The following is a 12,065-nucleotide window of genomic DNA, read 5'->3' as shown; positions in this document are numbered from 1 at the left end:
TTTTGAATACTATTAAGAAATAAATGTAGAATATAAAATAATAAAAAAATTTGTTCAAAACTTATTTCATAGTTGATTTATATTAATAAAATTGGGAAAAATATAAGAAAAAGTTCATGCGAAAACACTTTTGTGACAAATTGTATGTACATATGTGTTCATATGTTGTTAATTTCGAATATATTTTTTGTTCTTTATCAGCATCTTGCAAACAGTATTTGTATTTTCAGATAAACCAATCCTATCAATGGTTTTATTTATATTGCCCTTACTTTTTCTATCTCTTAAATATTTTAGCTTCATGGCTCTATCGCTTCGCAATAACATTTTTAACTGCCTTATCTTTTTGGCATAAACTTTAGACTTTTGCTTCTCTTTTTTTAAATCTTCTGTTACTTTCCAATATTTATTTCTGTAAAATAATTCAGTTTTCTCTTTTTTTAAACAATTCGCGCAATATACAATATTATTATTATTAATTTCACAAATGGAGCTGCCGGTTTCACAATCTATTATCGGGCTTTCAACAATATCAGTGCTCATCATTCCTGCCGAGGGCCTACGAGCAGTTTGAAAAATATACATATCATTGTCCGTCACGCTTTCTTCATTAAACGAAAACACGTCTTCTTTTTCTTGGAATATATTTAAATTTAAATTTGGCTCATCACTCAAGCACAGAGTCGGTATAGCCCCCGCTTTTAAATATTTTTGGCCAATGTACTTTGACTCAAAATGCAAATTGCAAATCAGTGCAACATTAACATTGGTGCCGCTTTGCAATTTACATTTTGAGATCCACTGGCGACGCATAAGTTCATTTTTGGGGAACTTAAAAAGGCGGACGGGGAAATGTTCTGTGCTGTCTCTATAGCTTCGCATGCATGAATCTATAGCGCACTTCAACCCACTTTTCCTGCCATCACATAACTTTGCTTTAAGCATTGTTCTTAATTAATATTACTTCACCAATTATCCACACACGAATTTTAAACTTTCGCAAACACGCGCGAGATCTAATTTAGTCGACCACTGAAGATGCACTAAAAGCGCGGTAGCAAAAGCGCGCCCAATTATGAGCTCTAAAACAAATAGATATCAAAACAAAACAAAAAGCAAGAAGAAAATCACATGCAGAAGCAACAACAAAGAAGTGCGCTAAAACAAAAGCGCGCCCAAATATGCATACATACATACATACATACATATTGACATAGGCATAATCAAAACAAATCAAAGAATCTTGGAAAATCAAAACAAAACAAAAAGTGACACTCGCAAATCACTTTTATAGACAACAACAACATATGAACACACACACATATGTATGTATACAAACATACATGCAGGCACCTAACGCGCATTTCGTCAACTTTGAGACCTACCTCAACAAAAGACGATTTCGGGTGTATTGTTGCATACATACATAAGTATGTATGTGAGTATGTTCTGTTCATAGTTGAAAAATAATGTCATAAATCTATTATTTTCTAGTTTACAAATAATAAATTAACTATACAATTAGTTTCTAATTATAATTTTATTAATATGCAAATGTACAGAAACAAATAAAAATGTTTTAATACAATATGGCAATAATAATTTCTGGTCGGTAAAAAATGTCTTTTGGGAAATATATTGTCAGACGAAAAAAATTAAATTAAAATAATTGGTAATTATAGTTAGATAACTTAAATAATTTGTCCCCCAATGCAAGCGCTAGCCGCTAAGTATTGCTGTGACGTCATAAGCAAGTAAGCCGTCGCTTCGGCCCACTGGCTGTTGCCGTCCGAAACCTATGAAAAAGACTGCGAACAGAAATTTGCACACGCATACAAACGTGTGAGCGCTTGTACACATATATGTACACATATACACAGAAAGGAGAGCACAGCGCAAAGAAACGCACCCCTGCTCATCCTTACACGGCCGATCTGCCACTGAAAAGTAAATTCTTGTGCTCGGTTTCGAACGACTGCTTCGAACTCGAAAAAGCCGAAGGCACTCTGGGGCAGTGCTGCCAATTTGGATTTTTTCCCGTCAAAACTGGCTTTTTTTAAAGGCTAACTGCTGGAAAAATTTGTGAATTGCGGGAATTGTGAAAAGCGGGAATTCTGGCTTTTTTGGAAATTGAATTGGCTTTTTCCCGATTTTTTTTGTGTTGTTAAAACTTAAATACAAAATATGAAAAAGTGGCAGCTAAAAAATTAGCTTTACAAACAAACCAGATAATGTAGCGACGTATCGTTTGGTTTAATTGATATACGCTAATGTCATAACTCGCTTAGTGTTTCCATCTCTATATAAAAAGTGCGCGTAAATTGTTAGCAAGTTCTAAAATGCCGAAGGAGTATAAACAAAAATGCCGCGATGTCTGGCTTAAAAGTGATGAATTTAAGGCATGGATTCGCAGGGATGACACAGACCTGCAAAGGGTTTATTGCAACTATTGCAAGACTACTATTACAGCTAAACTTAGTGATCTGCGAGCTCACGCTGCAACAAAGAAGCATACTTGTGCAAGCAAAAGATATTCATTTCTATTTATATTCATTTTTATTTTAATATACAGAAACAGATTGCGAAGGGTCGGGAAATGCTGCGTCGACTATGCAGTGCCAATCAAATATCTGCAGATTATAGGAACTATTAGGTCTTACGAAAATAAGGAAGACCATGAAGAAATTGATCAAATTATGGAAATCTTTTGAACAAAAATGAACTTATTAAATTGTTATATTTTTTGACATTTTTTCTATTTTTTATAGATTTGTTTCAGCCTTTTTTTGGATTTTTTTTATAAATTTTTTAAGCTTTTTTTTTCACTTCTCCCGTCAAAAACAGCTTTTTTTGTTGGTCAAAAGTTGGCAGCACTGCTCTGGGGTTCTAGACATATCGTTCGGGTGCTCTGGGGTTCCAGGCTCAGCTGTTTTTGTGATAGTACTTTTTGGTACTGTTTGACACCTCTATGTATTTCTTGCTTAGTGATAGTACCCAATTGCGATTCCAGCGAAAATATTAATGGAAATAAAACTGTTAGAGAGAAACTATTGGGAAATTAAACTGTTAAAGAGCAACTGTTAGGAATTGAAACTGTTAAAGAGCAACTGTTAGGAAATGAAACTGTTAAAGAGAAAATGTTAGATTGCGAAGAGAAGATGAACCGTCAAGGAACAAGCGTTTATAAACTCAACTGTTATGGGAAAATTTCGGAAAAAGAAACTGATTGCGGAAAGAACGTAGGAAGTGAACCACATGTAAGAAACATTCAAAACTTTGATGAGATGCCGCAGATTGAAAGAACATAACTTTTAACAGACAACTTTGAAAACGAAATATTGATAATAAACGTAGTCGATGATCAATTCTTAGACTACAGCTGTGGGTGTGATGTAAACTGTGAAACAAAATGTAGATTTGTCAAAATGTTCGAAGAATTTCATGTCAAAGCAAAGAGACCAGATGGATATTTTCACGTATTCGTTGGCGCAGATTCTGTCAAATACACATCATTTGTCACCCCCCTTGGACAATTCGAAGGAATTTTTAAGGATGCCCATGGACATCAAGAACGCATCAGCAGTATTCCAGCGCTTTGTAAATACGATTTTTTCGGATTTAATACGCGTAAATAAAGTCATAGTATACATTGATGACATATTGATAGCCAGCGCAAACATGAAAGATCATTTAATCGTATTAAAAGAAGTGTTCATAAGATTGTTTAACAACAAGTTAGAACTTCGTATGGACAAATGTGAGTTTATGCAATCCAGTATAAAGTACCTGGGATTTTTCATTGATAAAAAAAGAATCAGAGCTAATGACAGGGGTATTGATGCTATTACAAATTTTCCAATTCCTGAAAAAGTACACAACGTCCAAAGTTTCTTAGGTTTATGTTCCTACTTTAGAAGATTTATAAAAGATTTCTCTACGTTAGCTAATCCACTTTACGATACTTAAAAAAAGAAAAGGATTTTTTTTTTTGAAAGAGAGCTAAATTGTTTTTTAAACCTTAAGAAAACACTTATAGAGGCACCGGTTTTAGCCATTTATAATCTCACAGACGAGGTTGAATTGCATTGCGATGCAAGTTCTATGGGCTTTGGTGCGGTATTGATGCAAAGAAAGGGAGATGGAAAACTCCATCCTGTGTTCTATTTTTCTAAGCGAAGCACTGAGACTCAAGCAAAGTATCACAGCTTTGAGCTGGAAACTCTGGCCATTATCTACGCCTTGCGTAGATTCCGAATCTATTTACAAGACAGACATTTCAAAATAATAACCGATTGCAATTCTCTAACGCTTTCTTTGAACAGAGTCGAACTAAGTCCTAGAATCGCACGATGGGCACTTGAACTTCAAAATTATGATTTTGAACTCATCCATAGATCCAGGACAAAGATGCAACACGTAGATGCTTTGAGCAGATGTAACATTTTAGTCGTAGAAACCACTAGTTTTGAAGACAATCTCTTAATCTGTCAATCGAAAGATTTAAGAATACAACAAATTAAAGAAGAACTAGAAAGAAAATCAGCAGAAACTATTCGAAATGAGAAATGGCGTTGTTTACAGGAAAACTATTGACGACCGTTTATTATTCTTTGTCCCTGAAGAAATGGAAAGTCACGTTTTACACAAATACCACAATGAGCTTGGGCACATTGGCAGGGATAAAATGATAGCGATTACAAGGGGTTATTGGTTTAAGAACATCAAAGAAAAAATCCAAAATCACGTAGAGAACTGCCTAAAATGTGTAGCATTTTCTCCAAACTCTGGAAAATCAGAAGGTTTCTTACATTGCATTCCAAAAGGGGATAAGCCTTTTGAATTGATACACATCGACCATTATGGACCAGTTGCGGCAGGAAGAGCAAATAAACACATATTTTTAATAGTAGATGGGTTCACGAAATTTGTTAGATTATATACGACAGAGACGGCAAGCACAATTGAAGTTCTGAAAGCTTTAGCCGATTATTTCAGGTCGTACAGCAAACCGAAATGTATAGTTTCTGATAGAGGCAGTTGTTTCACATCTAATGAATTCGCACAATTTACAACGGCAAACAATATTAAACATTTGAAGATAGCGACAGGTTCCCCACAAGCAAATGGACAAGTGGAACGCATAAACAGGACCATGGGACCTATGATAGCAAAATTAACTGAGCCTGAAAATGGAATACACTGGGTCAATGTAATCGGGCAAGTAGAATTTACACTCAATAACACTATACACCGAAATATTAAACAAGTTCCCAGCAAGATGCACTTCGGTGTAGAGCAAAAAGGTCAAATTATTGATGAGCTCAGGGATTGGTAGAAATTAACGATACAACACAGGTAGAAAGCTTAGAGAAAATCAGAAAACTATCTATGGATAATCAAAATCGAGCACAGGTATATAACGAAACATATTATGATAAAAGAAGGAAAAAGCCAAAGGATTATGCTATAGGAGATTATGTAATGGTTAAAAATTTTGACAGTACTATGGGAGTTCCTAGGAAGTTAATCCCAAAGAATAAGGTGCCGTATGTAATAGCTCAAGTGCTTCGTAATGACAGGTTTTTATTAAAGGATGTTGAAGGTTTTCAAGTTTCTCGGAATCCATACAGGGGTGTTTGGAGTGCTCACAACATAAAACCTTGGATAGGAAAACGAACGAAGTCATAAAGAAACCATTATTCGATAAATTTACTATAAGAAAATGAAGAATTGGTTATAAAAAATGTTTATTTCAAAAGAAACCTGGATCAGGGGATCTAGATGGTCAGAATGGCCGAATTGTAGTAGGCTAGCAGAGAGCCATATATGTTAAGCTTATCTATGTTAAGCGTATGTATGTTAAGCCTATGTATGTTAAGCCTATGTTAAGGAATTAAAAATCATGTGAAACGGGAGAAGTGAACATTCGGTTGTGATGAGTGAAATAAAAAAGTACGAATTAAAACGCTCGGTTTAATCTTCAACAAAATTATTTCGTTTTTTGGATTTGATGGATTTTTCTGTGGATATTCTTTTAAAAACTTAAGCAGCAACAAAGTTTGGTTTTCTTTTTTTTTCATTTTTAAAGTTAGTTGTTAAATGCACTTCATTGTCTTCAAGCTGTTGTACATTGATGCGTCTTCCTGGAGGTGCAATAAGTAATGAAAATTGGTAGTAAGATACGACTTATCGTAAAATTTAGGCATTTATTGTACAAAAAATAGGTATTTTGCAAAGTTATCAAAAATATTATTTTGGCGTTTGTAAAATAAAATTCGAACAGCCAGAAACAATTTCATAAAATTAACACATATATGTAATTCGTTAAAATATTTTTCAATATTGTCACAAATACTTCTTACCCAGGCCTTCAGTAAAGTTCTGGTAACAGCAAGGCATACAATGTGCTAATAATCTAATCCCACTTCTTTGAGTAGATTAATAAAAATCTTTTCAATGGAAGTTTCTGAGACTTGATTATGATGCTGACGCTGATGTCGACTTCTAAATGATTCATCGGTTCTTTGCAGCACTGGGAAAAACAAGGCGGTTTTAAAGCATTTCTCCATTGTGTGTACATCTCGTGCACGAAATAAAAACACGTTGTGTCCTTTAATTTCTAATGCAAATGATCGTGCTGATGCATTATGAAGCACCTGATTTTTAGTTTATAAATGATAACTGGGTTCATCTCATTGGTAAACTGCAAAAAATATTGTCTCAGTGTTTCGGTTTGCTGTAACCTTCGTAAGCTCCAATTAACATAACATTTTCAAACCATGGAACATTGCAAGTATTGGCAATGGATAAAACAATTTTTGTTATTATTATTAATGGCCATCACAACCCTATCGGGTCACAGCCTGTTGCACAATCTGCCTCCACGCTTCCCTGTCCTGGGCCCGCGCTCGCCAGTTGGTAACACCAGATGTAGACAGGGCTTCCATCACCTGGTCCTGCCAACGTATCCGGGGTCGTCCTCTCCTCCGTTTTCCGACGATTACCGCATCAAATACCTTACGAGCCGGAGCGTCTTCTTCCATGCGGGCGATGTGACCCAGCCAGCGGAGTCTTTGAATTTTGACTCGGCTTACTATATCAACATCCCCGTACAGCTCATACAGCTCGTGGTTCCATCTGATGCGATAAGCATCGCCAACGCAGATTGGACCAAAGATTTTGCGGAGAATCTTTCTCTCGAACACTCCAAGAGCAGCTGCATCGGATTGCACCACTGTCCAGCACTCCGCACCATATAAGAGTACTGGAAGAATGAGCGTCCTGTAGAGTGTTATTTTTGTCGGTCGAGAGAGAGCTCTACTGTTAAAGTGCCTACTGAGCCCAAAGTAGCACCTGTTGGCAAGTGTGATTCTCCGCTTAATCTCCAGGCTGACATCATTTGTGCCACTTATTGCAGATCCAAGGTAAATGAATTCCTTCACGAACTCAAAGCTATGGCTTCCTGCAGATAGCTGGGAATCAAGACGCCGCGATTCCCTGCTAGAGCACACCATAAACTTTGTCTTATCCATGTTAACTGCCAGTCCTACTTTAGCTGACTCTTTTTCAATAGCCCCGAAGGCTGCTGTAACATCACGCTTGGTTCGGCCAATGATATCAATATCATCAGCGTAGCCAAGGAGTTGGACACATCTGTTTGTTAGAATAGTGCCCGTCCGATGCACTCCAGCCTTCCTTATAATACTCTCCATTAGAATGTTGAAGAGCATACAAGACAGCGAGTCGCCTTGTCTGAGACCACACTTGGTATAAAAGGTTTCGGATTGGTCATTTCCTACCCTGACAGAGCTGATGGTGTTGCTCAATGTCATCATGCAAAGCCGTATTAGCTTTGCTGGTATACCAAGCTCAGACATGGCGGCATACAGGCGATCTCGCCGGGGACTATCGAATGCAGCCTTGTAATCGACGAAGAGGTGATATGTGTCGATCTGATTTTCGTAGGACTTCTCCAGGATTTGGCGCAAGGTGAAAATCTGGTCCATAGTGGATTTGCCAGGCCTGAACCCGCACTGATAAGGTCCAATCAGTGCTTCAGCATGGGGTTTCAGGTTTTCACATAGTACGCTCGTAAGGACCTTGTATGCGACTGGAAGAAGACTAATGCCACGGTAATTGGTGCGCAATGTGGCATCACCCTTCTTCAGGATAGGACAGATCATGCTGTGGTTCCAATCGTCGGGCATGCTCTCCGTTAGCCATATCTTGCTGATTAGTTGGTGCATGCTCCCTACCAACATATCACCAGCAGCCTTAAACAATTCAGCCGGCAGGCCGTCAGCACCTGCGGATTTATTGTTTTTAAGTCGTTGGATTGCAACCTTGACTTCGGCATGGCTTGGGGTCGGTACGTCCACATCAGTACCATAGATTGGGGTTTGTGGATCATACTCTCCATAGTCATCATAGCCAGAGCCAGCTAATAGACTTGAGAAGTGCTCCCTCCATAACCTCAGCACAATCTCTGCATCAGTGACTAGGTTTCCGTCATCGTCCTTGCACGCAACTCCTCCAGTCTTAAAACCTTGGGTCAGACGCTTAACCCTCTGGTAGAAGTTACGAGCTTCATTCCGGCATCTGCTGCTCTCAATGCTCTCACACTCACGCCTCTCCTGTTCTCTCTTCTTGCGTCTGAAGAGGCGTTTCTCATCTCTCCTCCTTGACCTGTAGACCTCGACAACAGCCCTTGTGGCCCCAGCTTGCAGTGTTCTTCTGTAGGCGGCGTCTTTTGCAGCTGTTGCGTCGCGACACTCCTGGTCGTACCATGGATTCCTCGTTGGGGCACGTTGGAATCCGATGACCTCTTCTGCAGAAGTTCGCAGGGAGTGGGATATGAGTGCCCACATATTGCTGATGTCTTCAGGTGTTGGAGTTGCTCGGCTCAGCAGGCCTGAGACTTGAGTGGAGAATGCATCCCTTGTCCGTTGTGATTGCAGCTTCCCGATGTCCAGCTTTCTCAACAGTCCTCGACGTGCAACCTTCGCAACACATAGCCGTGTGCGAATCTTAGCTGCAACAAGATAATGGTCGGAGTCGATGTTGGGACCCCGACAGGATCGCACGTCGAGTACGTTAGATGCATGCCTTGCATCGATCACAACATGATCGATCTGATTTCTGGTCAGTCGATCAGGAGAGAGCCATGATGCCTTGTGTATGTCCAAATGACGAAACCCAGTACTACGAACTACCATATTATGCGCTGCAGCAAAGCCTATTAATCTGAGACCATTGCTCGAGGTGGTCTCGTGTAGACTAAATTGCCCGACGGTGGCACCAAAGATGTCTTCTCGCCCTACCTTGGCATTAAAATCCCCAAGGAGGATCTTAATGTCATGGGAAGGACAGCGGCCATAAGCCCGGTCGAGCTCCGCATAGAAAGCATCCTTGGTGACATCGTCCTTTTCTTCGGTTGGGGCATGCGCGCATATCAGGCTGATGTTGAAGAATTTGGCAGTAATTCGGATCGTTGCAAGTCTCTCGTTTATTGGCAGAAAGTGAGAGACCCGGCGCCGCAGTCTGGCGCCTACAACGAAGCCACAGCCAAATTCATGCCGTTCTGGATGGCAGCTGTAGTAAATGTCGCAGTTCTTCTTCTTAAGGCAACCTTGTCCTATCCATCGCATTTCCTGGATAGCAGTGATGTCAGCCCTACATTTATTGAGGGTATCTGCTAGTTGTTGAGCAGCACCTGGTCTGTACAATGTGCGTACATTCCAAGTGCATACTCTCAAATCATTGTCCTTTTTACGTGTGCCATGGTCGTCAACTTTAGATCGGTTCCGTTCCGAGGCTTCATCTGCTTCCTTCACTGAAGATTTGTTTTCCGTGGGTGGATTTCAAGTCCTACGCCACAACCTAGTTTGAAGAGCTAGGACTCTCGTCGCGCGCTTTAGTTTGTCAAACAACGGGTGTTGAGTGACAATCCAGGGAGAACCACGTGGAGGTAGTGCGTCGGCTTGGGGAGAGCAGTGATAAGGATCATGCTGGCATTCACCAAGTTGAATGCAATCAGACACTTTACCTTATATACCCCCCCCCCCCATTCTCCCCCTACAGAAGGCTTAACAACTGTTAAAGTCTCTTGAACGTAACATTACATATTGATGTTATTTGATAGATATTTGTTAGTTGATTGATTTGATTCTGGTAAAACAATTGTAATATTGGAATTACAAAATAAACTACATAGTATTGGGCTGAAAGAAGGTCATTCGCCCCATAGTGCAGTGGATCACAGTAAACAAAACCAATATACAGGGGCCGTTTTCACTGCCAGTACTTTCATCATTCCTCTGTGCCGTGCAAAATGGCCGACTGCAAGCACCGACCATGGCCCCCTTATCGACAATGTATTAATCTTATACACTGGCAGAAAGTGAAACTAAATTTACAATAATTATATTATTTGTTTTTAATAAAACAGTTTTTTGGGACACCACAGTTACTTTCTACAATCCACGATCACCAACATATTTTAAAAACCTCAGAATATGGATTTACTGTTAAATAAATTACACATATTAATTTTTTATTTTACTTTTTGTCACAGTAAGCTTTCATATATTTAAACGATTAACCCGTGATCGAAGTAACGCGGGCGAAACAGAAGACTTAACAGCTGTTAAAGTTTCTTGAACGTAACATTACAAATTGATGTTATTTGATAGATATTTGTTATTTGATTGATTTGATTCTGGTAAAAAAATTTTAATTTTAGAATTTCAAGATAAACTACTATTGGGCTGAAAAAAGGTCGTTCGCCCCATAGTGCAGTGGATCACAGTAAACAAAACCAATATACAGGGGCCGTTTTCACTGCCAGTACGTTCATCATTCCTCTGTGCCGTGCAAAATGGCCGACTGGAAGCACCGACCATGGCCCCCTTATCGACAATGTATTAATCTTATACACTGGCAGAAAGTGAAACTAAATTTACAATAATTATATTATTTTTTTTTAATAAAACAGTTTTTTGGGACACCACAGTTACTTTCTACAATCCACGAACACCAACATATTTTAAAAACCTCAGAATATGGATTTACTGTTAAATAAATTACACATATTAATTTTTTATTTAACTTTTTGTTACAGTAAGCTTTCATATATTTAAACGATTAACCCGTGATCGAAGTAACGCGGGAGCTACAGAAGGCTTAACAACTGTTAAAGTTTCTTGAACGTAACATTACATATTGATGTTTGTGGGAGTCAGACCCGAGTTGGCAGTTCTAAATGCGAGCACCCTCGATTCATTTGATATCGAACCAGTTTAACAAAATGCCATTCACTTAAATTGTCGCTAATTTATGGCAAATTCGACTTCGAAATCTATGGTCACTCTGCGAGTTTCCGGTCTCTTTCTTTTCAACGTGGGGTGATCGAGTGCAGTTAATTTTTGGCACAACCAAATTTTAAATCCGCAGGCATCGTAAGGATATACTTCGAATTATTTGCAGTAACTACTGCCAAACACTTATTTTTCGTATATAGTAGGGAATATATACGAAAAATAAGTGTTTGGCAGTAGTTACTGCTTTCATATATTTAAACTTTAAGCTTTCAAGCGCGATCAATCGTAAAAGCGATAATGTGATACATTTTCCGAAATCTAACCTTAAACTAGGTAAAGAATTGAATTGTGAAGGTCTGCTTATACGCTAATTTTGTTTTGTTCTTACTTTAGATACGAAAAAAAACTAATTACTAAAGAATGTAAAGATTGGGGAATTTAAATTACATTTGCTTGCCTTTTAACGTTAAATTAAATTTTCAGAGATTAAGCAATATTTTATCTTTTAAATAACTAAGTATTCTTTTGGTAACCTTTGGTACTTTGTGGACTATCTGGTAAAGATATATATATTTCCTCAGTTGTTTTTAACGGCTATGCCGTACTTACGGAGTATCCCTCGATGTCAGCAGGCCTGATGACGATGAGGTGTTGCTGTAGATAAACTTTATTTGGAGAAGATGTTGTATATATATCTTTTAAGATCGCCGCCCAAAAATAAGCTAAATTAGGAACGTAATGTAAGTA

General features: G+C 38.4%; 1 protein-coding gene across 1 annotated transcript; it reads right to left on the bottom strand.

Moving 5' to 3' along the window:
* Positions 1-6,848: 6,848 nt before the first annotated feature.
* Positions 6,849-9,647, bottom strand: LOC147644869 (uncharacterized). The gene is made up of 2 exons (XM_086839580.1): positions 7,337-9,647; positions 6,849-7,264 (listed from the first exon to the last, which is right to left on the bottom strand). Exons 1-2 carry the CDS (start codon positions 9,645-9,647, stop codon positions 6,849-6,851), a joined length of 2,727 nt encoding a protein of 908 aa, XP_086695706.1.
* Between the last annotated feature and the right edge of the window lie 2,418 nt (positions 9,648-12,065).

The sequence above is a fragment of the Drosophila serrata genome, unplaced genomic scaffold (assembly GCF_035046125.1).
Source record: "Drosophila serrata isolate PLE 108 unplaced genomic scaffold, ASM3504612v1 contig_79, whole genome shotgun sequence".
Lineage (NCBI taxonomy): Eukaryota > Metazoa > Arthropoda > Insecta > Diptera > Drosophilidae > Drosophila > Drosophila serrata.
This window is presented reverse-complemented; position numbering and strand designations above follow the sequence as displayed.

Coding starts and splice junctions, on each gene's coding strand:
- LOC147644869 (XM_086839580.1), bottom strand. CDS start 9,647: ATGCGATGGATAGGACAAGGTTGCCTTAAGAAGAAGAACTGCGACATT. Junction 7,265..7,336: donor CAGGTGCTACTTTGGGCTCA/GTAGGCACTTTA, acceptor TCATTCTTCCAG/TACTCTTATATGGTGCGGAG.